We start from the raw sequence: 27787 nt of genomic DNA on the forward strand, positions 1-27787 counted from the left end.
TTTTCTGTTTGTTGTTTCTAATAGCTTTACTGAGATATGAGTCTCTGTTTAAAGAATACAGCTTAGTGGATTTTAGTGTGTTCACAAACCTTCACAAGCATCTCGTCCAACTTAAAACTTTTCAATGCAACAAAAAGAAATCCTGTTCCCATTGTCAGCCCCCCAACCCTCCAACTCCTCATTTCCAGCCCCAGGCAAGAACTAATGTGCCTCCAGACTCTGCAGATTGCCTGCTCTAGCCATTTTATAGGAATGGAATCACACAGCCAGCAGTCCTTAGTGACTGGCTTTTTTTCATACAGTGTATGTAGCGTTTCCTCTGAGGGTTACGATGATATGCCAGCATCTGAAAGGGGCTGCTTTGGGGTAGAGATAGAAAGGGAGCAGTCAGAGTGTGACAGACCGAGAACATGAAAAGAAGATCAGGAGATAGAGAAGAGGCGTGAGACCAGAAGGGCATACAAATGGCAAAAGTGAAAGGCGGTTCTCCATGTGGGAAAATAAGCTTATCAGTCTTGTTCCCTAAGTCTAGGAAGACTGACACACGGAGGCCAAATAGTACTATGCATTCATTATACGTCTTCGTTTGCTCTGCCTAAGTTACGGCTTTAATCTTTTCATCTCCTTAAATGATCTGTATCAAAGAGATGATGGGTAAGGCCATGAAAGTGGGAGACATCGCCAAAGAAAGAAGAGCCCATGTGGAAAGGGCAGTGCTGAGGACAGAGTATTAAAGGAATAGTTTCTATTCGAGGAGCAGGGTGCACAATAGTTCACATTCCCTCCCGGCTTCCGAGCCCCCACCCCCTGTGAGGAAGAATCGCCGCAGATCCACCCTTCAGTGATGGAGTCAAGATCTACCTGGAGTCAGCTCCTTTTTAATCTCACCCTGCATTAAAAAAGAAGAGAACCTGGGGACAGAACAGCCAGGAAAGTCAGAACTAGCAATCACAGGTCCCTTCATGGATGCAAAGGGAAGGGCATGTGAAGGAAGGCAAGTATGTATGTGCACGTGTCCGGTGCATGAATGCCATTCAATGGGCAACTTCCCCTACTGTGTGCTCCAGGCTATCTGGCCTGCCAGCTTCCGGGCCATTCACCTGTCTCTACCTCCCATCTCACCACCGGAGTGTTGGGATTCAGGATGTGTGCGGCCAATCCACCTTATTTTTCCTTTTTTTTTTTTTTTTTTCAAACATGGGTTGCAGCTTGCATGGTTAGTGCTTTAAGCACCTTAGTTGTCTCCCTAGTTCCTAAAACAATGTTCTTCTAGTGAGCAGGGTGTGTGTTCTCCAGTCACTAACAATACTCAGTAGTAAGGAGATTTCAGCATGAATGACGGCAGTGGTGGGAGGAGGAGTGACAGGGACCGTAGGTCGGGATCAGACACAAGGACACCTGTCCTTGGTTCTAAGTACAGAGTTCCTCCTCTCACTCTTCCTCCACTTAGGGTAGTTTCCTTTGTGGGGAAAAGTGTTATTTTTAATTGAAGTCTAACAAGAACAGTAAGGCACACAAATACAACATGTGAGACGTTCACAGTGTACCCTAGTAAAAAGGAAAAAAATGGAACCTTGCAGTACCCCTCCCCCAAAGCCCCTTGGCTTTCAGTTACTGCCATTTCCTCTTCCCCATGATGACTGTTTCTCCTGACTTGAAATTTTGGTTCTTCAGAGAGCTTAGCATGGGGGGAGAGGTAGCTTATGTACTGGCAGAAAAGCTGTCCGTTGACTGCGATAGCGCAATCTATGAAACACATCCATTCATAATGAGGACATCTGTAAGTGGCTCTGAATTCCCTGGAGCTGAAAGTAGGGTGCACCATGACATAACTAAGCTGCTTAGCCCCGTAGAAAGGAAAGTCGCACTGTAACAGATGATTTGCAAAGCCATAGGGGCCACTGATGGACAGAGAGTCACGAGAGAACCGGGGGAACATGGACCATAAGGGGAAAGCCAATAGCCAGCCACCCAATGTCTCGCTCACTCTAATCTCTCAAAAGAAATCAGAGATAGGTGATGGAAGGACCAAGGGCCACTGATCCAAAACTTAAAAATGCTTACCCAATGGGCTGGAGAGATAGCTTAGTAGTTAAGAGCACTGGCTGCTCTTCCAGAGGTCCTGAGTTCAATTCCCAGCAACCACATGGCGGCTCACAACCATCTGTAAATGGGATCTGATGCCCTTTCTGATGTGCATGAAGACATCATACTCATATACATAAATAGATCTTTAAAAAAGAGAAAAGAGATGCTTACCGGATTTCAACCCTTGAACTTGTTTTCAGGTTGAGAATCTGCTGAGTGTCTGCCAGGAAGAAAGACTGCCCCTGGTATGACTTCCCGGGGCAGTGCTCATTTACCAGGGATCCCATTCAGTGTCCTGCTCTGGCTCCTACCCACCCGCAGTTGGTGCTTCCTGTTCCAACAACTCTAGGTGCTGCTAACCCACAGATTCGTGGAGAACATTGACAACTAGGGCTACCAGCCTCCAAGTGCAGTGCAGTGACTGAGCAGCCGCATCAGTATCACCTGGGAATGTTTGTTGTTTTTTTTTTTTAAATATTTATTTATTATATGTAAGTCACTGTAGCTGTCTTCAGACACTCCATAAGAGGGCGTCAGATCTCGTTACGGATGGTTGTGAACCACCATGTGGTTCCTGGGATTTGAACTCCAGACCTTCGGAAGAGCAGTCAGGTGCTCTGACCCACTGAGCCGTCTCACCAGCCCCACCACTTGGGAACTTGATAGACATGCTTATCATAAGGCTGTGGTGGTCAGGGTTGGACAAGCTTGAGAACCTATGGCTGGGAACCCATGTGGAAGAGCCTGGTGTGTAGCTAGCACATGTCATCTGTCACCCTGATACTGAGCATGGCTGGAGAGAGGTGGATCCCAGGGGCTCCGTGGCCAGCAGTCTAGCTCAAATGGTCAAGTCCAGATTCAGCTATAGACTGTTTTTGAAAAACAAAACAAAACAAAAATGAGCTGGGCGTGGTGGTGCATGCCTTTAATCCCAGCACTTGGGAGGCAGAGGCAGGCAGATTTCTGAGTTTGAGGTCAGCCTGGTCTACAAAGTGAGTTCCAGGACATCCAGAGCTATACAGAGAAACCCTGTCTTGAAAACCAAACCAAACCAAACAAAACAAAACAAAACTGAAGGTGTAGCAATGGAAGAAGATAACCCAATGTCTGCCTCTGACCTCCACACATTCTTTTTTTTCTCCCCCTCCCTGCCACACACACACACATACACACATACACACACACACACATCACAGCAACTACTTATTCAAATATTCATTTTAGAACCCTCTGCTGGCCTATTCCATCAATGGGGTCTAGACACCGGTGTTTCAATAAACCCCAAGTGATTCTGACACATGTCCAATTCTTCAGATCCACAAATGTCCATCTGATGCTAGAAACTGCCACTGATAGACCCACATAGGGTGGTTAGTATTGATTTCAAACCTAGTTTACTCCTATTGATATTTTTGCTCGCTACCATCCTGTCCGTTCTTCTTCTGAAGATCATAATTTTTCTCAACACTGCGACCGTGTTGTATCCCCAGCCTTGTTCTACACAGACATTTAATATGATTTTGTGCCCCCAATCATGCTCTGAACACTCCATTAAATCTTTATATTGTTACATGACACGATGCCGAAAACATTAACTCACCTCCTTGCATGTCTTGTTAACTCACGGCCCATATCCATTCAAGCAGCTAGACCATGGGCCCCGCAGTGCCAGGCAGGAACCTTGAAGCTTTGGCCTGGGAGGGGGGTCAGGAAGGACAGCCCTGAAGATCAACGGGTCCCTAGGTAGAGACTTTCTATTCCTGTAGCTAACCGAGAAAAGGGAGAAATCACAGCCCTGAGATGTAGGCCGTCTGTCGATCTGGAGGGGCAGAGGCTTGCTTGTCTTTGGCTTCTGGACACAGCTTGAGGAAGTTAGCAGTACACTTGGGGAGTTAGGGCTGGGAGGGGTGTGCCTAGGAGACTATAGTTTTAAAATACAAAATGAACATTAGCCAAAAAAGAAAAGAAAAAGAACACTGCTTCAGAGTGAACAGTGGGCAGTGGATGAGAAAGCGCTGACTTTCATGACTGTTTTCTACCTAACCTGTTTCAGCTTTGTTTGTTTGTTTTGTTTTGTTTTGTCTAGACAGGGTTTCTCTGTGTAGCCCTGGCTGTCCTGGAACTCACTCTGTAGACCAGGCTGGCCTCAAACTCAGAAATCCACCTGCCTCTGCCTCCCAATTGCTGGGATTAAAGGCGTTCGCCACCACCGCCCGGCTTCCCTTTTTTTTTTTCCTACTGTAAAAAAGTAATGCAAGCAACAAGCCACATTTAATTTAGAAATTAAAACCACTGAATATTTTCTAGGATGTAGAAAGCCACAGCATTAGCCAAATAAATAAAGCATTTGAAAGCCTTTAAACTCTTAAAGACTATTGTAAATCTAATGTGCTTTAAAATACACACACACACATATATATATGTATATTTTTTAGAATTATGTTTACCCTGTGTGTGTATGTGTGTTTGTGAGTATAGAGCCCAGAAAAAGATGCCAAATCTAAAAAGGTTGATGTGAGCCACCCAACATGGGTGCTGGAAACTCAACTCAGCCACTGCTCTTAGCCCTGTCTTCAGCCATAATGTGTATTTTGATGACATTTATGAGGTACCTATTTTATTACAGCTCTAAAAGTCCTGGGTATTAGCATTTTAAAAATATTCTGGGGCTGGAGAGATGGCTCAGTGGGTAAGAGCACTGACTGCTCTTCCAAAGGTCATGAGTTCAAATCCCAGCAACCACATGGTGGCTCACAACCATCCATAATGAGATCTGATGCCCTCTTCTGGGATGTCTGAAAACAGCTACAGTGTACTTACATATAGTAAATAAATAAATCCTTTTAAAAAATATTCTGTAATATGCTAACATCAGTAGGTCTCATTTGGGGGGTGCGGTTTGAGAAAGGATTTATCTATGTAGCCCTTGGCTGTCCTGGAACTTGCTCTGTAGACCATGCTGACCTCCATCTGCCTGCCTCTTCTCCCTGCTCCCTGTCCCCCGTCCCCAACCCCCGAGCACCGGGATTGGAGGACATGCACCCCCACCACCTGGACAGTAGGCCTCAGATTTATGCACTTGCTGTAATTTCTCTTAACTATTGACTGGATTGAGCTGAGTCATCACCATTGAAGAGAAGCCTGCTTAAGCACAGCTAACTGTCACTAGCTGGCTATTCTGTGTCGTCCGGGTTACTGTTTCCTTGGTGTTACTGCTCAACTGTCCGTTACTAACGTGTTCCATTAGTTGCCTCGAAATTCTAAGTATGCAATTTAGCAAAACACTACATAAAACACTGTATAGAAGGGCTCCCGAAGACAAATGGCTCAGGTATGTAGCTGCTGATCAGAGGTGGAAAATCCCCGCTGTCCGTTGCCGGAAACTATCGAAGTGAAGACTCTGCCCATTCATTCCCTTGGAAACGCTATCAGGACCCATTCCTCTTTGAAGAAACTAGAATCAGAAATCTTAAGAAAGACCAGTGGTTTCAGCGGAGCAGTACTGACCCCTAGGGGTCATTCTGGAAATGTGTGGGGGCCCGTTTTCAGTTGGTTTGACAAGTGGTATTTAGTGGAGGAGGATGTTGGTTGGTGTGATGTCATTCAAGTTGGCATTTAGTCTAGGCTCCGCCCACAGTTACCTGGCAACAGCCAGGTGTGCCTGACTCACACCCCCTCCTCTCTTGCTCCCTTCCCCTTCCCCTCTCTTCTCATTCCCCTTCCCCCTCTCTCCACGTGCTCATGGCCAGCCTCATGACTCCTCAGTTTGGAGTTTCACATAGTTTATTTTCCTCTGAAGAGAACAGTGTAGAAAAGGAGGTGGCCGGAGATTAAGTTTACAGGAGAGAAGTTGACAAGCATAACCTCAGTAGGCTATGAGTTATGTTAGTGATCTTGCTGGATACAGTGGCCTCGGGATGAGAGCATTTCACCTGCATTTCAACTCCCACTTAAAGAAACAAAACCTCATTTCAGCATGTCACCACACAAAGTCAGAGCCCCCCCCCCACTGGGAAATGGTAAATAAGTAACATCACATAAAACTGTTGGTCTTCCAGAACGTAAGGAGATCAATTTGGCTGCAGAGCCTTGGAAAACACTTTCAGCCCTTAGACAAGTGAGGAATCCCAGGTTACTTCCTTTCAATGGCCGTTTTTAGTGGACACACAGCACTGACTGGCCTTAGCCATCTTTGATCATATATGTGTCAAGTGACGGGATGAACAAGCTGTAGGTATCAGGACTTCTTGCAGGCCAACTCTGCAGTGCATGCCCTTGGGCCTTCCCATGCTTCTAACAGCATCTTGAGAACAAAGGTCCCTCCACAACCAAGTTGTCAAGGTCTGTGTACTATGCTATGGGACAACTCTGGGGTCCTTCGAAATTCCTCTGACTAGGCCCACTCCCCAAAATGGTACTTGGAAATGAGCTCCTACAAGGCAAATTACTTAGGTGGAGCCTCCTGGAATGGGATGCATGTTGCAGTAAACTTCTGCCCCGAGAAGGCACAGTACCTGTCCACAAGGCAAAGTGCCTGTCCACAAGTCAAGAGGACCCTTGCCAGACACTGCAAAGGCTGCTGCTTCATAAGAAGTTGCAGCCTGCCGGGCGGTATTGGCGCACACCTTTAATCCCAGCACTCAAGAGGCAGAGGCAGGCTGATTTCTGAGTTCGAGGCCAGCCTGGTCTACAAAGTGAGTTCCAGGACAGCCAGGGCTATACAGAGAAACCCTGTCTTGAAAAACCAAAAAAAAAAAAAGAAGAAGAAGAAGTCGTAGCCTCCTGCAGTGTGAAAAGGAAATGTTCACACGTCTATAGCCTCCTGCAACCTCCAGGCGACTGTACCAGTAGAGGACTGTCTCCCCTGAGCAGCAGCAAGGTCCCCAACCCCCAGCCTGTTCTTCCCACCGCTACTTGCCAGGTAAGTGTATTTGCAAGTGCACTGTCCCAACTCCTGCCAAGGCCTGGCCACATACATGCTTTTCAATGCATACAGAAGCACACTTAAGGAATAAGGATTATGTCCTGGCAAGACTCACCTAGCAAGTACTTCCCACCCCTAGAAATATGGTTCACATTGTTAAATTGGGTAGGTCCAGTATTAGAATCCCATTTGGTGATTCCAGCATTGGACATTTGAAACTGGCCCTCCTAGATTCCTGTGACCCACCTTTTGATATCTGGTCTTTCTCCTGAATGTACTTCATTCCCCCAAATCTTTTGATTTGACATTTTCTTTCCCATGCTTTTTCAACCATAGAAGCTACCTGGCTTAGTCTGTACAGACTCATGTGTATCCCTGGTTCAGCGCAAACTTCTTTTGAATCCTTTCAGGCCTCAAGACCAGCCTTTTACACAAAGGGACTTGCTGCCCAGACCTTTATGTACTAAACAGTGTTAGCTTTATTTCAGCCTATGATGTGTTTAAACTGCTCACATAGATCACCAAGTGCCCATAGCTGTGTAGCGCTTGGCATTGCCCACGCCCGTCTTCCACTGCAGCAGGCAGGAAACTTCGCTGCAGTCTGACCTCAAATTGGGTTTTGTCCTCCAGTTGTTGAGTCTTCAAATCACCTCTGAGAATCCATTAATCCTGTCAGCAGGGAAGACCACAGAGCTAATGCCCGACATCTGACTCAGCACTGAACATAACATGCTACGTGATTACAAGCATCATGAAGACCATGGGGTGGGGAAGACTCCCTCCAATGTGGGGCTCACTCACAGGTGTCCCCTAGAGCAGCCTTGTACTATTGACCTCTGTGCTTCTTTCTCTGTGGTATTCAAGCCCAAGTGTGAGCAGAGAGCATAGGCCAGACTCCCGGCAGGTTCCTCAGTAGGGCAGGAGGTACCATGAGGCATAGGCATAACCCAGCTACTAGAAACACTGACCGCCCAAGCCTTCAGACCAATCAGGTGGCTTTGTCTGTCGTAACCACAGTACTCATTATTTACATAAAGGATGCTACAGCATGGCCCATTGTCTAATCCCTTCCTCCTCCGTATTCCCAGAAAAGTAAAGTTAGTCCTTGAATTCTGAAAGTACTTTATACATACAAAAAAAAAGAAAAAAGAAAAAAAGAAAATTAGTATTTCTATCTGTGTCCTTGTCAGCATGATTCCGAATTGCTCTCAGGAGTACCTTCTCTTTTGTAAGATAAACACTATGCTGTTTGAAGTACACACAAAAAAATCTCATTTCTGTTCACTGCTCTGTACTTCCCATTATGGAAAGTTATTTCTGAGGAACTGAAACCCCAGAAGGTAACAGACCCCAAAAAGAAACATTTGAAACAAAATTCTAAATGATGAATCAGAAACAGACTTGAGCAGTCTTTAAGAGACAGGCAGTAGCAACTGTGATCTCTAAAGGGAGCTGTTCTAATTATTATCTTAAATGTAAAGTCACACAACTTTGTCAAGGTCATAAGATAAATTGCTACTTGAAAATTAGGTTGGCAAAACAGAGGGGAGATTTTTAAAAACCCACTGAATCAGGACAATGAAAAGGGTTTCAGGAGGATTTGAACTGGAGCAGAGAGACCCATCAGTCCCCAACGCTTCTGGTCGCCGCAGCATCTTGAATCACGCTGTTTCTTTTCCACGCCGCTTTGTTCCCGCTGTCCCCCATACCTCAAAGGCACATTCTCCCGAAACTAAATAATCGTTGCTATTTTGTTAGGATTCAGAATCTCAATCCAGTAGCCGTCAGGGTCTTGAATGAACGCCAGTCCTTTCATTTTCCCTGTATAATGAACACTTTTCATTACTAGAAGGCACATTAAAAACAAAACAAAACAAAACACGTTTTCATTACAATTTTAATTTGCACTTGAATAAAATACGTTGTTGATAGCTTTCACTCTAAAAGGTTTGTTTCACCGTAGCACGGTTATCCCAATGCCTAGAATGTGACCTACCAGAACCTAGGAACAGCTCTATTAAGTACCCAGTCCTTGCCTCACTTTGAGGTCACCATGTCACCAATCACAGAAATGATTTAGGAAGGAAGAGAAGATAGAGAGATGCTCAAGGGAGCAGGCAACGTGGCCTCTCTGCACAACTGAGACAACGGCGGCTTGGGTCACGCAAACCCTATTAGACAATATCCTGGGGTAACCTAAGCCCTGTCAATCAGACTGTGGCTCCTGGGGATTGTAACCAAGATGGAGTTGTTCACTTAGACGTATGGATGTGCCCTGAGAGATTGATTTATTTGGAGACTAAGATGCTGAACTCATTTGACTCTTGTTTCTGCCTCCTGACCCCAAGGTCAAGGAATACAGATCAGGGCAAAACAGAGAAACAGTGAAGCAATCTCCAGGAAGACGGCTGAGGAGGAACGGGTGAGCATGGCCTGCTGATTTAACCTGATCCAGACAGAGGGTAGTTTAGAGTCAGAACAGGAGCTCTGAACGTGTGGCTGAGCGAGAATAAACAAGATGTTTGTTTCTGCCCCGCCCCCAAGGTAATCAGAGCCAGCCCTCACACTGGAAGGACCTCTGCTACTGACTGCCAGGCGCCCTCAAGAGTCAAGGGGGACACAATGCTTGTCTAATGAGGAAACCAGAAGGAATAAACCTGCTAACTTCGGTATCCCTCCACCCCCACCCCCTCCCCCACCCACACATCCAAGGCCAGGGATGAAGACAGCAGACCTGTCTCCTACAAAGGCTGCTTTGCGCTGAGGGGGAAAAGCCTCTGTTGAGAAGAGTTGTCATTTCCAGTAGGCAGGAAACCCAGCCCAGGGCTCATCCAGCCTGTCTTCCTGAAATCAGGGGAATCCTTGGGGACTATTCTCTTCTGCCAGTCATGTGGCCTGGTGGATTACAGCAGCTTACAGTTGTTGGAAAAAATAGCTCAGAGGCAAAACTAACTAATCCAAGAACATAATTAAATATACAATTGAGCATAATCACATATTTAAAGACAAAAACAAAACAGTGGATTATTTGAATTATCCATGAAATATTAGGACAGTGGGCAAAGGGCTACTAGAATATATAGATGTGATGAGCACTATGAACTATCACAGTGTTAACTAAGCCCAGGAAAATGTTAGGGAGCCAAGGGATGAGAACAGTAGCAATGACCCTACAAATCAGGGGAAAACAGCGCCCTGTCAATGTAGAGAATACAAGGGAAGAGGCCTGCTCATGCGCATCACACACAGACACAAAGAAAACTCAGAATAGATACATTTGAGGGGGGAAAGTAACTGGTAAGTAACTGGTAAGCCAAAAGTCTCCAGAAAAAAAAAAAAATAAAGTGCAAAGGAATATCAGCATCCTGACGGCAGATTTATCAAGGATTCCGTGTTTTCAAGAGTGAGGGGAAACAAACCTGGTATCCTCAGCAGAACGCATCTATCTGTGCCTGGTTTGCATTCATCAGTCTCAGAAATCAATCCTCACAAAACTTTAGGAAAGGGTCCCGGTGGAGATGCTAAGACGGGGAAATGTGAAAGATGCTTCAAGGGAGAAATGGAGGAAAGGAGGCTCAAAGAACCGCACTATATTATCTTTGAAAAAAAATGTGAAGACCAAAGAAAAAGACAACAATCCAGGAAACCAGGTCAGGTACCAGCAGCTGATCTGAATGGAGGGCAAGCTGCTTCCTCACTGAAAAGATCCCATAGCAAGTGATTTACTTGAAACAATTTTATTAAAATGTTTCATTTATTTCTCTCTGGGTTTTTGTGTGGTTGGTTGGTTGGTCTGGGACCTTTTGTTTATTTTTTTGGTGCTGGGGGCTGTCCCCAAGACCCCAGAACATGCTAGGCAAGGGCTCTACCAATGATCTACTTAACTGTTCCAGCTCATGGGTTGTCTCACACTGAGCTGTCTCAACCGAGTGCGGTGGTGCACAATAAAAATACTAGCAAATACTCACCGTCATCAGGCTTCTTCACAAACTTGACACCTAGTTCTTCAAATCTCTTACAGGCACTGTAGACATCAGGAACGGCAATCCCAATGTGACCTTTGGTGATGGCATTCCCAAAAAAGAAACAGAGCACGGGAAGAAATGTTACAAGAGTGTCTCAAATGGCTTCCACAGCTTACTTCAAAACACAAGGCCCTTGAAAACAGATTTAACTGGTTCAAAATCTATGTACTTTAACCACAGTCTGACTAGCTGGTTACAGTGAAATAGTTGCTCTGCATTGTTATTTTAAATAAGTCAGTTCAAATAAATCAGTTCTGGGGCTGGGCGTGGTGGCGCACACCTTTAGTCCCAGCACTCGGGAGGCAGAGGCAGGCTGATTTCTGAGTTCAAGGCCAGCCTGGTCTACAAGTGAGTTCCAGGACAGCCAGGGCTATACAGAGAAACCCTGTCTTGAAAAACCAAAAAAAAAAAAAAAAAAAAAGTCAGTTCTGGATAATGTATAGCTTAACCTGTTTAGAATAATCTATAAGAAAAAAGTTACTTATTCGTGTTTTGGGTTAACTGTTAGCATTCACTACATTACCCAATCGAAGTTTTATTGTGCCATCTTGACAGGATGCATATTTTAGATGTATTCTGTGTGTAATGAGTATTTTGCCTGTGTATACATATATGCACTATGTGTGTGCTGATGTCTGACAGGGTCAGAAGAGGCCATCAGATTCTCTGGAACTAGAATCCTGGATGGTTGCAAACCACAGTGTGGGTGCTGGGAACCAAGCACGGGTCTGCTACAAGAACAGCAAGCGTTCTTAACCACTGCACCGTCTCTCTGTCCCTTGACAAGACACTACCAAAAAATGACTGACCACAGTTCCCATTGTTTTTAACCAAATGCTCTCTGAGAGGGAGATGGAGGTACAGTCTAGTGGCAGAAAGCCTGCCCGGCATGTTAAAGGCCTTGGGCTCTAACCCTGTCCCTACAATAAGGTTTACTGGAAGTATAATACTGTGGTTTTACTGTATAATATTATAAGAAAGTAAACACGATGTTTAGACTAATACCAACATAGCTGCTAAATAAGATTGGCAAGATATAAAAATATCCACGTCCCTAATAAGCTATACTTGAAAATTAGATCATTCAGCCGGGTGGTGGTGGCGGTGGTGCACGCCTCTAATCCCAGCACTTGGGAGGCAGAGGCAGGCGAGTTTCTGAGTTTGAGGCCAGACTGGTCTACAGAGTAAGTTCCAGGACTACACAGAGAAACCCTGTCTCGAAGGGGGAAAAAAAAAAAGAAAGAAAATTAGGTCATTCATATCTAAAGTTTTATGTATCCATAAATATGTACACCATGCAAAATCACACACACACACACACGCACGCACACGCACATGCACACACAATCATCAAATACAATGAGGCAGACGTACCAAATCCACGAGGGTCCGAGTTGCCGTTGTGGTAACTCTGAGTCTCGTCATCTTCAGTGCCCCAGTTGCTACAGAGGAAAGGAGAACACTGTGACAGCTGGTCAACATGTCAGCTTGGGGGATTTAGAGTGAAGGCTGGTCAACATGTCAGCTTGGAGGACTTAGGGTGACGGCTGGCAGACATGGTTAGCTTGGGGGAATTAAGAATGACGACTGGTCGACATGGTCAGCTTGGGGGACTTAGGGTGATGGCTGGCAGACATAGTCAGCTTGGGGGACTTAGAGTGACGGCTGGCAGACATGGTCAGCTTGAGGGACTTAGAGACAACCTAGTACACACACCTCAGCTTTTTAAATGTATTTTAAATAACCTTTTGTGCTCACTAGTCTAAATCAATTTTAATTAATTTATTAATTTTACTAATGATTAATATGTTATTAACCACAATGATCCATCTGTACTGGTTAATAATAATGATGAATTATAATAATTTGATTAATTAATTTAAATTTTCGAGTGAATTTCCAGAGAGGAAGTCCCACTGTCAAAGTGGGTAATGCCTTCCAACTGTCCTGCATTGTAGCCTCCCCCAGCCTGAAGCAGACTGATGCAAACCTTGCTGCCTCTGAGAGTGAGACTACCTGGGGTGGAGCCTTCCGACCTAGATGGCTCTATTGTTCTGTCACCTGCCTCTGCTCTCCTCCAAGACACTGCTACCTGCTGAGAGGCCCCAGAGATATTCCGGAGGCACGTCCTATCCTACATATCTCCTACAGGCTGGCTCCAGACATCAAGAATGGACTGGGGGCGGGAGGATGGGTCTTCCCCCTTATAAGCACACTCTCTTAGTAAACCTTGATCAGAGAAATTTTTGTCTTGGCTTCCTTCATTATCTTTTCTTACAGTCTAAGTCTCTTTCAGCCCCGGCCTGCCTTCCAGAAATACCCGGTTCATGTAGGCCGCGGGCTGGCTTACAACACTGCATCTATTGCTGCTAAGAGACTCCAGCTTGCTGGCCTTCTGCGGTGGACTTAATAGCAGTGCTTCTCCAGGGAACTGCAGGCCGTGGACCCTGGCTTGGGACTGCCTACGCAGCCACCTCTGTGGATGGAGCTGGGCTCTCTGCTTCTTCCTGAGTTCAGGCAGCCACTGCTGGGACTACCGAGCCCCTTCCATGGAAGCCGATCTAATAGATCTCCTTCTATTCTATATGGACATTTGAATGGTTCTGTTCTTTTAGAGAAAGATCCTTGCCTTAAGACAGTAACTCACAGTTCTGACCTGCGAACAGCCTATGAGGAGTATCCCCAGAGCTGTATTCTGTATGTCCGCTACTTTACTTCAAATGTGTTTTCACCTGTACAAAGGGCAAGCTGGCAAAGACGACTGTAGCTAGGTTAAAAAGATACTCAAACTCAGGCACCTGGATAAGAAGAGCACCAATAAAAATCACAGCAGCTGACACATTCTAGATATGTCATCAAGTATTTCCATTTTAGATTTGAGAGGTCCACTTAGGGATACATACTAACACAGGCATACTGCAACAAAGGCTCTTTTGTTAGTCCCTAAAAAAATACAAGAACAAAACACCCCAAAACCTGCCAATGTAGTGAAATCAAAAGAAATTCGGGCAATCCTTAATTCTGTACATTTGAATGCTGAGGGTATAAAAATAACTTAAAATTGGAATGTTAGTTATTATAAAATGATGTGCTAGCTCTTTAAAAGGAACATATTCTATAACATTTTTGTATCCGAAAGATACCAAGATAACAAGAGGACACAAATGTGAATATCAGAAGGTTTTTAGAAGAATCTTTAAATTATAAAATTAATAAGCTATAATCTGGCAAATATTTTGCCACATGGAGTCTTATTCTCTAAAAGAAAAATGTTCTCTTTGTCTTATGGATACCATAAGAGTAACACAAAGACTCAAATGTCCACACTTAAAAATATTGAAAATTACCAGGCAGTGGTAGCACAGGCCTTTAACCCCAGCACTCGGGAGGCAGAGGCAGGCAGATCTCTTTGAGTTTGAGGCCAGCCTGGTCTACAGAGTGAGTTCCATCCAGGACAGCCAGGGCTACACAGAGAAACCCTGTCTCCCAAAACCTAAATAAACAAATTAATTGATTATAACTGATTTAGACAGGTGAGCACAAAAACATTTATTTAAAATACCTTTACAAAGCTAGGCTCCATAAAGAGACAAAAAGCGTGTACGCACTGCGTGAGCTCAAGGGTGGCTTTTCTGGAAAACGTCCATGCTGTCTTCTCGGACTTGTCCTTGGGGATATCGTTCTTATCCTCATAAGCTAAGAAGTAGAGCGAGAACTTCATAGCAGGGAAGTCAAGCTTCTGCAGGAGGCTGGAATCAGAAGAAAAGCCAGGGTCATTGACAACAACACAGGCTGACCCAGGCTGAGCTCGGAGTAACATGTAAGCTCCACTAGGAACGAGGGCTACAGGTGATAGCCTGGGCAAAAACCAGGGGAAAAGATCTCCTTTATGGCTGGCTCCATCTCTAAGTGCTTACCATGCAAACGTGAAGGCCTGAGTCTGAGCCCTAGCACCCATGACCTAGCCACACATGATGGCGTGCGCTCACAAGAGCAGCCTTGGGGAGGGGCTGAGACAGACACAGCCCTGGGGTTTGCTGGCCATCAAACTTAGAAGGAAACCAGTGAGGGACCCTGTCTCAAAAACCGAAGTGCTTAGTTCCCAAGCGTGCACACACTTGACTAAAATAAAATAAAAGGTTCTAAGTAGAGAGCCAAGGAAGCCTTGACAGCCAAGTGCATGAAGTCTTGAGGGAACGTATACTGCTGACATGGCCGTGTCTGTCATGGAAGGACCAACGCTCAGAGCCACGGGAAGAGCGAGCCCCTGACACACCCCACAGTGATAAGCTAACAGTGTCTACACATAGGAGTGTTTACAAACTATAGGCGCATATGTGCAAGAGCTAGCAACTGCAGCTTCCTCCCCACCTGGAACTGCTAGCCTCCAAACACCTCCTCCGGAGGCTAGTCCACCCTGAACCGACATAACAAACACACCAAAGCTCCAGGTTGCTGCTGTGGCTGCTAGCACTCCATCGCTGCTCACAGACCAGCTGACCGACCCCAGCTTTCCTGTGCCCAGGTATCTGGTTCTCTAGAGTCTGCTCTTAACTCACTCCCTCACTGCACCTGGTCAGGGTTCCAGTACCAAGCTGTGCAGGACAGGGGTCTGTGTCACTCATTGTTTTTAAATGTTTTGTGACACGTAATCCTACTGTGTAGCCAAGGAGAGCCTAAACTCCCTAGATAGCACTTGGAACTCCCAACTTGTCCCAGGCCTTGGCTTCCAAGTGCTGGGACTCCAGGGGTGACCCTGCACAATCAGCTCTCATTATTCAAGTTTAGTGAAATTTAGCTGAATCTCAGTGCTTGTTTATAAACAGGGAAGGTATTGTAAGGCTTTGTCTCGGTGAATACTGCAGCGCCTCTCCCTGTCATTCTTTCAACTAAACCCATGGAAAGCAAACAGGGTAGGTGACAGGAGAGAAGGCCAGGTGGGTCTCACAAAAAACGTGAATGTCAACAACAGGCAGTTAAAGCCGAGAACACCACAGAAAGGTGAAACAGGATTAAGACCTCGCGGAAAAGGTCACGGGACACGGAAAGGTCCTCTGGGGGCGGCTTCAACATGGCCGAGCAGGTGAAGCAGGGGAGGGAGGAGGGAGGAGGGGAGCAAGCAAAACCACCTTCAGCGGCACGGTCTGTGCATATCTGATGCAGAGAAAGTGACTCTGCACAAGCAAGGGGTCAGAGGACAAGAGAGAATCTCCTGGACAAGAGAAGCCAGGCGGGAAGTGAAGAAAAATCCCGAGGTTTTCCAAACAATTAGTGAGGTTAGCTTATCAGTCAGCTTAGAGATTGTAAGATCACACGCAAGTAGAACAATATATATAACATCTTTTTTTAGGACATTGAGGATTAATTATGCTCAAAGATGACTCTGTTCATACTCAAGACCAAGCACGTAGAGTTGTGTGTGCAGGCAAGGGAGTATGCATGCAGAGGTAAGAGGCTGGCAACAGGGTACCCTTAGTGGCTACCCAGTCTTTCACTCACCTCTGACCTCAGAGACAGTGTCAGTGTGTAACCCTAGCTGGCCTGGAATTGACTGACCAGTAGGCCAAGCTGGGCTCAACTCACAGAGGTCCTTCCGCCTCTGCCTACTGAGTACAAGCAAAAGTCTTTGTCCCTCCAGCAACAGGGATGCAGGGGCAAGCACTTTATCAACTGAGCCATCCCCCTGCACCTAAGGCAGAGTTTCCAGAGTCCAGTCCAACCTCTTATTTACTTACTCCTGTTATCAATATGTCTGGACTACTTGATTTATGCATCAATTAGCCACAAATAAATTTACTCCATAAAAGACCTAATACCTTAAACAGAACCATCGGGGGAAACTCTCTTCCTTACTAACATGACTGTACCACCAGCCTTAACGAGCAATCAGATGGGAACGGAAGGAAAGGGAGCAGCTCGCTTCCGCTTCCGGTAGAGTAGCGAACCCAGGTTAGGGTCAAGCTGCACTCTAGCGGGGATCTCTGCAAACACAAGGTCAACGGACGGTTCAGTCAAGCGCAGACGGACTCAGCTCTGCCAAGGGCCGACTGTGGGGTGACTGTGGGATCCGGAGACCAGAAACTTAGTTTCTTTATTTGTTTATTTTTGAGACAAGGTCTCTCTGGGTAGCCCTGGCTGTCCTGGAACTTTGTAGACCAGGCTGGCCTCAAACTCAGAAATCCTCCTGCCTCTGCCTCCTGAGTGCTGGGATTAAAGCGTGTGCCACCACTGTCCGGCCACTCTGCTGTACACGCATGGAAAGCCACCTTTTCGGGGAGGAGAGCAAGAACTAAGCCGTCTGGGGAGAAGGAAGCCATTCTGCATCCTCCGCTTTGTGTTTTTCAGAACTGGCCACATTTTCTGAGCGTACATAACACTTGGGCTGCTCTCTTAAAGTTCGTGGAAGTAAATGAAAGGTGGAGAATTAAAGGTCACTTCATTACTTTTATGTGCGCGTATTACCAAAAGCCTCACGCTATCTGAGGAAACGAACCAAGAAAAGCTAACTTATCAAGTGTGCCTTAGTTAAAGCTGGTGGAAGGAAAACGCAGCACATCACATGCTCAGAGGGTCACGTGCTCAGAGGGTCGCAAACCCCACCGCTACTCCTTAGCAAGAGACAATGCAGCCTGTGAAGACAGAACCAGGGGCTGATTTTTTTTTTAAATTTTTTTCTTTTTTCTTTTTCTTTTTCGAGACGGTATCTCTGTGTAGCCCTGGCTGTCCTGGAACTCAGAAATCCGCCTGTCTCTGCCTCCCAAGTGCTCTTTGTTGCCAGACCTCCTCCATCATGGGTCGCATGGACCCTCCTGGGAAGGGCCTATCCCAGTTGGCGCTGCCCTACCACCTTAGCGTCGGCTGAAGTTGACATCTGAGGACATAAAGGAACAGATTTACAAATTGGCCAAGAAAGGCCCGACTCCCTCCCAAATTAAGGGTGATCCTGAGGGACTCACATGGTGTGGCACAGGTCTGTTTTGTGACTGGAAATAAAATCTTGAGAATCCTTAAGTCCAAAGGCCTTGCCCCTGACCTCCCTGGGGATCTCTCCCATTTGATTAAGAAAGCGGTTGCTGTCTGCAAGCACCTTGAGAGGAACAGAAAGGATAAGGATGCTAAAGTCCACCTGATTCTGACAGAGAGCAGAATTCTCCGATTGGCTCGATACTGTAAGACTAAGCGGGTGCTCCCACCCAGTTGGAAATATGAGTGAGTCGTCCACAGCCTCTGCTCTAGTGGCATAAATGCTGTTGTGTGCACAAGCAATAAAATCACTTTGAATGGGGGAAAAAAAAAAAAAAGAAAGCCAGGCAGTGGTGGCGCATGCTTTTAATCTCAGGGGCCGATTTTAATTAAATAGATCCATGCACTCTCTAAATGCCATGTCCAGACAGCCATGATTTCAGAAGCAGAGCAGTAAAGGGTCTGGCCTAACATCATTTTTGAGAGGAAGGGAGTATTGCCACAGCGCTGCTATGGAACTTAGGGGACAACGCTGAGGTAGTCGGGTCTCTCCTTCCTCCCCTGAGCCATCTTCCCTAACACCGTGCTTTTCAATTGTAAGGCGCCAAGAAACACTTGTTACTTACGTCAGTCCAAGAACCCTCGTATAAAAATCCAGGGACTTCTTAGGATCCTTAATTCTTAGCATCGTTTGCTGCAGTAGAAAATCCTACGGAGAAACAGCAGCGCATGGTGAGTGTCTTTAACTTTCAACACTTCCTAGCTGCGTCACTAAGCCTTCTGTAACAGAACAGCCCAGCGCAGCGATACAAACAGAAAACAAGCAGAGGAAAGCCCATCTCCAGCCTCAATGGTACTTCCAGGAAACGGTTCCCACACCAATGGCTCACACTCCCAAGGTCTCACCCAGTGCTGGCTGGCTTCTGGGGTGGAGGGGCAGCTGAGAGCCAGTGAGTTACGCTCCAGAAATGCCCTTAACTAATAGCATTTGAGAAACCTGGCCTTTCTGCTCCTTAGTCACTAAGGCTTAGCGGGGCCTTCGCGGTTGGTTTGGTTTGGTTCGGGGCTCCCAAGGCAGCATCTGATATGGCCCATGCTTGGCTCAAACTTGCTGCATTACCAACTGGTCCTTGAACTCCCTGACCGCCCAGCTTTCACACAAGTGCTGAAGTTAAGGGCATGAGCCACCAGCACCTGCTTCAGTGACAATTCTGAAGTGACTCCCACATCATCTATCTGAGGCCCCACCCCACAGGGCTTCTGGTGACTCTCTTCTAAATGAACTACCAACAAGTGTATAGCCCTTCTCAAGTAAACTACAACTTTATATGGCATAACAAAGAATCCAACCTCTGTAATTTTCTGTTCCCCTGACAGGGTCTTCATACAGCCTAACTAGCCTGGAACTCACTAAGCAAATCTGAGCTAGCCTTAAACCCAGAGATTAACCTCGATACTTCCCAAGTACTGGGATTAAAGGTGTGAGCAACCATGGTGACCCCTCAGCTCCCTTTCACTCCACCCCTCTCGCCTCCACTCCCACTTCACAGAATTCAGGGTTAACACTGCCGATTTTACAGGGTCCAGAGGCAGCATGAGGCCCAGCCTCTGGGCACTCTGAGGGATTTAGGGACTTTCTTTCTTCCTTTTTATCTTTTTTTTGTTTTGTTGCTGTTTTCCAAGACAGGGTTTCTCTCTCTGTCCTGGAACTCACTCTGTAGACCAGGCTCGCCTTGGACTCACAGAGATCTACTTGCCTTTGCCTCCTGAGTGCCTGGATTAAAGGCATAATTGAGACCCCATCCCTGTGTCCCATGTCCCCACCCCCATCCTGCTCCCCCCAGGACCAAACCCAGAGCTGAATCTTGATTAGGTTAATCAAAGCGGACATCCACGATAAAAGTAGGCGGCACCATTCCACAGGTATTAGGTCCTAGACTGCACAGAAAGAAGCAAGCTAGCTAAACACAAACACTCCTCACCCTGTGATTCCTGTCTATGAACGGAGGATAACTTGAACTGAGAGCCCAAATAAGCCGCCAACACCCCCCCCCCCCGCCCCACAAGTAGCTTTAGTCGGGGTAATTTATCACAGCTGTGAGAACGTAATACGGCGGCCACACAGCCTCCTCCTCCTCTAACTCACATCATATAAAATACAGACAAACACATGCCAGGCAGTGATGGTTCATGCCTTAAATCCTAGCAGTTGGGAGGTACAGGCAGGAGGATCTCTGAGTTCAAATCCAGCCTGGTCTACAGAATGAGTTCCAGAACAGCCAGGGCTACACAGAGAAACCCTGTCATGTCATGAAGAAGGGATCTAAAGAGCATTTGAATTCATTGTTCAGAGGTGGCAACTGCTGCACTGGCTAGATCTTTGGCCCAACATGGGAGTCACTTAAGACACCAAGATGGGGCTGGTAAGATGGCTCAGCGGGTAAGAGCACTGACTGCTCTTCTGAAGGTCATGAGTTCAAATCCCAGCAACCACAAGGTGGCTCACAACCACCCATAATGAGATCTGATGCCCTCTTCTCATGTGTCTGAAGATAGCTACAGTGTACTTATGTATAGTAATAGATAAATCTTTAAAAAAAAAAAAAAAAGACATCAAGATGGATGACCAGCGTGGGTCCCAGCCCCTTAAGGAAAATGGAAACTGACCTTTCTAGATTTCCCAGGAGTCTGCTGGCCTCCTTGTCACAGCAGAACAGCTTGTCCACAGCCTCCTGCTAACCTAGTGGTCTAGTGGCCACACCTCCCCCTGAAAAGAACACTGCTCACTGCAGTTCCTTTAGCCTATTAGATGCTCTTCCGCCCAACTAAAAGCACCCTATAACTTCTTTTGGGGGGATGCTGTGTTCCCTTCTCCTAGGGGCAGCCAGGAAATTCATACCCTGAACAAAGCTTTGCCTCAGGGCCTCAGTGCGGCTCTTGTGGTCTGGTTCTCTCATTAAGCCGTATGGCACCCGGGCAGAAGGCAGCTGGCTCAGGGTTCCATGTTTCTGGACCCACGTTGCCCTTTCAAATCCAGAGCTGATACTCTCCCCTTTGACAATCAGGTAAGAAAGAGATAAGCGGCTGGCTCCCTGAGGCACTGACCGCCCGGTTCTCTCCTCTGAACACAGGTATTAAAAACACCTTACAAAGTCACTCTAGGACCACGGTAAATGAGGCAAAAGTCTCAGACCTTTTTACGAAGCAGCGAGACCACTTTCATGCCAGATGCTGGTCGAAGCAGAGATTAAAACAAGATACTAAAACTACGAAAATAGCAAGCATCTCCCTCTCCCGGCCAAAGCTAGTGCCTGCTGCTTCCGTATCAATTACTGCGCTTGCGTGGGGAGGTCAAGTCCACAACAGGGCTGATGCGTGCTCTTCCGATAATTTCAAAGGCTTTCCTGTAAGCCTCATCAGAGAAAGCCAGCTTCCCACACTGGGCTTGGTTATTAGCCAACGCAGTACACAGGGGTGTGTGTGTGTGTGTGTGTGTGTGTGTGTGTGTGTGTGTGTGTGTAGGTATTGGACATAGAGTCAGTTCTAAACATGGTGCAGATTATTTTATCAAACATTAACTTAGGTTCTACTATCAGCTGCTCTGAAGCTGAAATTAACTGGCCAGATGGCCTTAAAGACAGAGATCAGGGTTGAAGAACATAAACTCTTAGTTCCAGCACCTAACACTGGGTAGCTAGCTCACAACTATAACCCCAGCTCTAGGGGATCCATAGGCGCCTACGCTCACGTGCACGTAGCCCCCCCCCTCCCCCAACACCCTCACAACATATTTAAAAATCAATCTTGGGGGAAGAAAGGAGGGGTTGCATTAGATCAGCCTTGGTTTGTGAGGTAGTTCAATCACACAAGACAACATCAGAAGACAGAAGAAGACCAGACATGGCAGAGACGGTGAGGAGAGAGGTTGCAATGTCAGAGCAGGCTGTGGGGGCTGGCTGAGAGACAGATCAATGCCGCCATTTTAGCTACCAACAGCCAGCAGGGAAACTCAAATGTGGGCCCTGCCACAGAAGGGAAATGCGATCAGGCAACACAGATGCTTCTCCAGAGCCAATGAAGAACAAAGCTCTGCCAATACCCTGTTTAAACCAAAGAGACCGACCGGGGTGTGGCTCTGAGGTCATACACTTCTTTGTGTGTGTGTAGCATGTGCTGGTATACACAGGTGCACACATACGTGTGTGTCCATACATACCTCTGTATCAGAGGACAACCTCGGACGCTGTTAGAAGCTGTCTACTTTGTTTTGGGAGGCACAGTCCCTCTTCTGGCCTGAGGCTTCCAGAGCAGGCCTGGCTGGCCAGAGAACTCCAGGGAACCAGCCACCTCTGCCTCCTTAATTCTCAGCTCATAAATGCACACCACCAAGCCTGTTTTTTTGTTTTGTTTTGTTTTTTAACAAGGGAGTTGTACTCAGATCTCCCCAGCTGTACCCAACATCATGTGTCCTCTCGTGGGTGTCACAGGGCATTTCTCTTCGCATATAAACGGGTGAAATATGGAAGAGGAATTGCTATCTTTTTACTTCAAGCATGGCAATGACACGGCTCTATAGCCTTGGAATTGAGGGAGCCATTACTTTCCTAAAACTTCTCTTTCCGGTTGTTTCCATCTCACAGGATGAAGGCAATTAGTATACGGCTGAGCGGAAGTATTCACTCAGTAATGTATAAAAGAATTTAGAGGAATGTCTGGTCCAGAGCAAACTGCTTCCTTTGTCTTGCTGCTACCGTTATAAAACACACCCAGAGGTGGCAGGCATTCCACTATTACTTTTGCTTCCCAAATCTGAATTGTCCAGCCCAGTAAGCGCAGCCCTGGACTCCCATCCCCAGCCTAGGCTTCACAGTCAGAATATCAGAAGCACTCCAGCCCAAGCAAGCTTTAATCCCCAGGGAGCATGCCTCGGCCAATCACTGTTAGCCCAAGTGAGACAGGCTCCTGCTTTGGCCCTCAACAGACTCCCCCGACTCAAATCATATCAAACCAAAGTGAACTGAAGAGGTTCTAATCCAAGCCCAGCCATGCATGCTACCAAGTCCTTGGCTGCTTACCCTTCCTGGGAATTCTCCTTCAAACCTTTCTAATAACTACTGCAGGGCTCAAGGCCTCCTCGCTTCCACCTGGACTGCTCTCTGCTTCTTGCAGGCTTATTCAAATACAATCTGGAGTGGTCGTTCTCAAATCAAAATCCTAGGTTAATAAAACCAAACCAACCCCCTGCACATGTGTTCGCTGTGCACCTACCTATTCAACATTGTCTTTATCATTGCTTCCTTAGACCAGTTACTCCAATCATTTCCTATGTCAAATGCTCATCACTTAGGAAAAAGAGGTATGTTCTCCCAACAAATGTATCTTTATTGCCATTACATACATGTATGATATTCTACTACAACTCTAGCCTAGGGGTGTGTCTCGGTCTCAGAGCACATATGTGCTTAGCAAGTCCAAAGTTCTGGGTTCAGCGCACACACACACACACACACACACACACACACACACACACTCCAATCTTTATAGGATGAGAAAAAAATAATTATTACAAGAGTTGTCAAATTTTGAGTACCCCAAAGGTTGTTTTATGCTCCCACCCTGTCCTAGTTAGACTTTTACTGCTGTGAATAGACACCACGACCAAGGCAACTCTTTTTCCTCGGTGATGAGCATTTGACATAGGAAATGATTGGAGTAACCGGTCTAAGGGAGCAATGATAAAGATAATGTCCCCAATGACTGGTCCCCAATCTGCCAGGCTAGCTTTCTCTACCCCTGCTTCATGTGAACTCCACCATACTATGACCTTCTGCCACCCCACTACTACATTTTGCTAAGATATTTCCTCCCCTTCCCCTGAACTCTCTCCTGCGTAACTCTCTGGGTGTGGAAATCCCATCCAACGAAAACATGGTTCTACCACCACCTTCTGCTCAATGCATTCCTAATGCATTCCTCGACCCTAACAGCTAAAATACCACCGTGAGTGCTATCTCCATAGACCAGCGAAATGCATTTTGTCTCACTGTACCCTCACAACAGCTGAGTCATCTTTATGTTCCTTTTATGAGCCCCAGGAGCCCTGCCAAGATGGGAGTGATCACAGACACTCCCACAGATGGGGATCCAAAGGCAGGACTCCAGATTCCAAAGCCTACAACATAACACCGATGTGAACTTTGAAAACCCCCCATCTTCTCTGTGCTCCTACCGGGAGAGATCATCTTTGCTGACAACTTGGAACTAGATTTAGAATCACCTAAAGTTTTAGAGTAGGTTAAGGAGGGAAGACCCACCCTGAATGTGGGTGGCGTCATCCACGGGCTAGGCTTTCAGACTGAGTAAAAGTAGGAAACCAGCCAGCTATGTGCCAGTCACGGATACGTGACTGCAGACACGTGACCTGCTACCTCAAGCTCCTGAGCCTCCCTTGCACCGAGCCCTCCCACCACCACGGAATGCACCCTCAAACTGTGAGCCAAAATGACGCTTTCCTTGCTTTTCAGCAGGCACAAAAGCAACCAGTACACCAGAATGCTTTGTAATGCCTTTAATTCCGATTCCATCGGAGCTGGTATATGTTTGGCATAGGATGAAGTCAACCCCCCCCTCGCCCCGCCCCAAAGTGCCTTTCATGCTCTTTGCGGTTAGCATATAATCAAGCTAAGATTTCATTGGTTGCAGGCTTTTTCCCTGCCCCTCTACAAGTTGTACAATTACGCTTGAGTTATCTCAGAAGGGGAGAAGGAAGAGGCTGGGCATGTGGGCTCTTCTCTGGGCAAGTTACTCAAGTACCTGGGTCTAAGTCTCCTTATTTGTAAAATGGAGACAATTCTCCTTTCCTCATAGAGTTGCTACAGATGAACTTAAAACATCCGTCCAGGGCTTAGCACACTCAACACACACCATATATTATATAATTAGCTGTACATCTCCAAATGGTGTGCCCATTTGCCAAAAATGACTAATCTCAAAAGGAGAATTCCAAATCAAGAGAAATTAGGAGACTGTGAAATATAAATCAAAATCCAATAAAAGTGCACTTCGTATATTTTTAAAGATCTCCCTGAGGCTGGAGAGATGGTTCAATGGTTAAGAACACTGGCTGGCTGCTCTTCCAGTGGTCCTGAGTTCAAGTCCCAGCAACCACATGGTGGCTCACAACTACTGTAATGAGATCTGATGCCCTCTTCTGGTGTGTCTGAAGACAGCAAGACAGCAACAGTGTACTCTCATCTTTATAAAAAAAAGGATCTCCCTGAGATTTCTAGTTCATTCATTCATTCATTCATTCAGTTTTTGTTTGTTTGTTTGTTTGTTTGTTTGTTTTATTGGGTTTGTTGGTTGTTGTTGCTGCTGCTAAGCACTGAATTCAAAGTCAAGCATGCTCCCTACCACACCACATTCCCAGGCCCTAGAGTCTTACAGTTTGAACAGCCTGCTACCTAAAATCCCCAGTTACCTAGGGAGTCAACTGACACAGAACAATACCCAGAATCCGGGTGTGCTTTGTAGAAAATAGCACATAGCCCAGCAAGAGTTTTAATCTTTTAATCTCAGCACTTGGGAAACAGGCAGATGGATCTCTGTAAGTTTGAGGCCAGCCTGGTCTATACAGCAAGTTCCAGTACAGGCAAAGCTACATAGTGAGACCCTGTCTAAACAAGAAAATGTGTGTGTGTGTGTGTGTGTGTGTGTGTGTGTGTGTGTGAGAGAGAGAGAGAGAGAGAGAGAGAGAGAGAGTGGGGGGGAGGGAAGGATGGATGAACAAATTTTCAGTAATGTAGGAAACCAATTCACATGGAATGAACCAATTTATAGTGTATAAAATATCTAGGAGATCAACGATATGGTTCAGCTGCCAAGGCAAAGACCTGAATTTCCCAATACCCACAAATATGGAGAGAAAGTTGTTCACTGACGTACACACGCATGCACACACACACACACAATGTTAAAAAATTAAATGCATACTAAGGTTATGTATGGGTAAATAGAAGGAATGGGGAGAAGTGTGTGTGAGTGTGCCTGTATTCGGCCTTTCCTTCCTGCCTTAATTTTGTAGTGACTAAGAGTGTCCCTAAGTACACACCTGGTGCTAGTCAAAAGCTTTGGCAATTACAGTATGTCTGACTCTTGTTTGCCCTTAAGGCAAAGAACAAGCAGGGACCAAAGTCTTCACCATCTATCTGCCCCTCCTAGAGGTCTGCATAAAGCCCACATTCAATCCAGGAATTCACAATGATGCAGCACCTAATTGAATATAGGTGTTTACTGGCACGGATGACTATACAGGAATAAATTCCTCCGTCAGCCACCACGTCTAACTTTTGGCCATGCAGAGGCAGGGACCACACCTGAATGAGTCTTGCCTACTTTACTGTAAGTACAGCCGTGTTTAAGGGAAAGTTTTTCAATGCCATCGGTTAAGCTCCTTACTGGTTGTAACTACAAAACGAAAGGGTCCGAAGAAAAGTGTCTAAGATTCCCTCCAAGTCGAGGTCCTATTTATTATCTGTAATCTCTCCAGAGACTCTTGGTGGACAGAAGTGTGGACTTGAGCAATGGCAAAGCCAAGCAAGCAAAGGCAGTTAAATTCGAGCAACCGCAGTAGTTTGGAGGAGTGAACCCTGGCGGCAAGGCGACTACGAAAAAGAGTACGGCTGAGAGGGACCAGTTACAGAGGGGCCCCTTGAGCTATACAAGTTCTGAAAGTGCCTGCCCGTCTAAAGGGACATGGCGCCTAAGCCAGGATAACTGCACCCACAGACACGGAATCTGACCCTGAATCGCCCTGGCTTCAAGACACCGTGCCCAAAATAAACAAGTTAACGCACTCTGGGGGGCGTTTACAAGTTTTGAAATAACTTTCTGAAGATGGGGATCCCTCTGCACTGTCCCCCCGCCCCTGCCCCCATCGCCCTCTTTCCAGCTCACTCCACTGCGCCGTCAGCCGGCCGACATGCAAGCAGCGGCCAGACCGGGTTAGGATTCCGTCAGGCAGGGCCAGAGCCCCAGGTCGCTCCAGCCGCCGAAAAGGAGGCCCTGTCACCCACCTTGGTGCTAGGGTCTGGATCGGAGCAGCAGCTGAAAGCGGTCTCATCAGTGAGGCCACTGGACGCCGGCTGTGGCTCTGCCATGGCTGCCCTGGAGAATCACCAACCTGCCCTAGTAGCAAACAGGCCAGCGGACCACACGCTCCACAAGGCCCGGGGGACGCCTTTGCAGTCGGCTGAGTGACAGGCCAAGGGGCGGGCGGACGCGGCTCCCAGCCAACCACGGTGCACATGGCTGTTGGCTGTCTGCTGATTGGATTCCAGTGAGTCTGGTTCAGCATGGCGAGACTACATTTTCCAGAATGCCATTGTGCACAATAGTGGCAACTCTTAAAAAAAAAAAAAAAAAAAAGTGTTAGGAACCTGATTTTGCTTATAATTACAAAACTTGAAAACTACCCATTCCTCGGGGCGGCAACCTCATAGAAAATTTCAGCCTGGTGGAAATTACGCTTTTTAGAATAATGAGAGCTTGAACTGGGTGTTAATCTTTTTAAAAATTGTATAAGAACCTGAAGCCAGGATAATTGAAAACCATTCGAATTTAGGATTTTGTTTTTGTTTTCAAGCAGCTAAGTTTAAGTATTTCTTCCACTATATTTTTGCCCGGGGAGCATGGGGTACTTACTGGTCTTCCCAGAGCCTCCTTGGAGAATGTGTGTAGAGAATGTATGTAGAAAATGTGTGTAGAACCGAATAACTGTGGTTTGACT

The 27787-nt window shown here is 46.4% G+C and overlaps 1 protein-coding gene and 1 pseudogene across 2 annotated transcripts; one reads left to right on the top strand and one right to left on the bottom strand.

Annotated features, from left to right (window-relative positions):
* Positions 1-7467: 7467 nt before the first annotated feature.
* On the bottom strand, positions 7468-27266 carry Glo1 (glyoxalase 1). 2 transcript variants are annotated; one of them, NM_001113560.1, is made up of 7 exons: positions 27075-27266; positions 18627-18709; positions 14646-14786; positions 12412-12479; positions 10981-11070; positions 8722-8833; positions 7468-7681 (listed from the first exon to the last, which is right to left on the bottom strand). In NM_001113560.1, the coding sequence occupies exons 1-6, from the start codon at positions 27156-27158 to the stop codon at positions 8745-8747; spliced, it is 555 nt and encodes a 184-aa protein (NP_001107032.1). In that variant the 5' UTR covers positions 27159-27266; the 3' UTR covers positions 7468-7681; positions 8722-8744. The 2 variants fall into 2 exon arrangements, with proteins under 2 accessions (NP_001107032.1, NP_079650.3); NM_025374.3 differs by having other exon boundaries at positions 7468-8833.
* Positions 17772-18317, top strand: Gm8373 (annotated as a pseudogene).
* Positions 27267-27787: the final 521 nt, after the last annotated feature.

This window comes from Mus musculus, chromosome 17 (assembly GCF_000001635.26).
Source record: "Mus musculus strain C57BL/6J chromosome 17, GRCm38.p6 C57BL/6J".
NCBI lineage: Eukaryota > Metazoa > Chordata > Mammalia > Rodentia > Muridae > Mus > Mus musculus.

What these genes read in the sequence shown, in the direction of transcription:
- Glo1 (NM_001113560.1), bottom strand. Translation starts at nt 27,158, where the DNA reads ATGGCAGAGCCACAGCCGGCGTCCAGTGGCCTCACTGATGAGACCGCT. An exon ending in ATCCAGACCCTAGCACCAAG is followed by an intron (nt 18,710 to 27,074) that starts GTGGGTGACAGG and finishes GTTTCTCCGTAG; the next exon opens with GATTTTCTACTGCAGCAAAC. An exon ending in CTCGGACCCTCGTGGATTTG is followed by an intron (nt 11,071 to 12,411) that starts GTACGTCTGCCT and finishes CCATCACCAAAG; the next exon opens with GTCACATTGGGATTGCCGTT.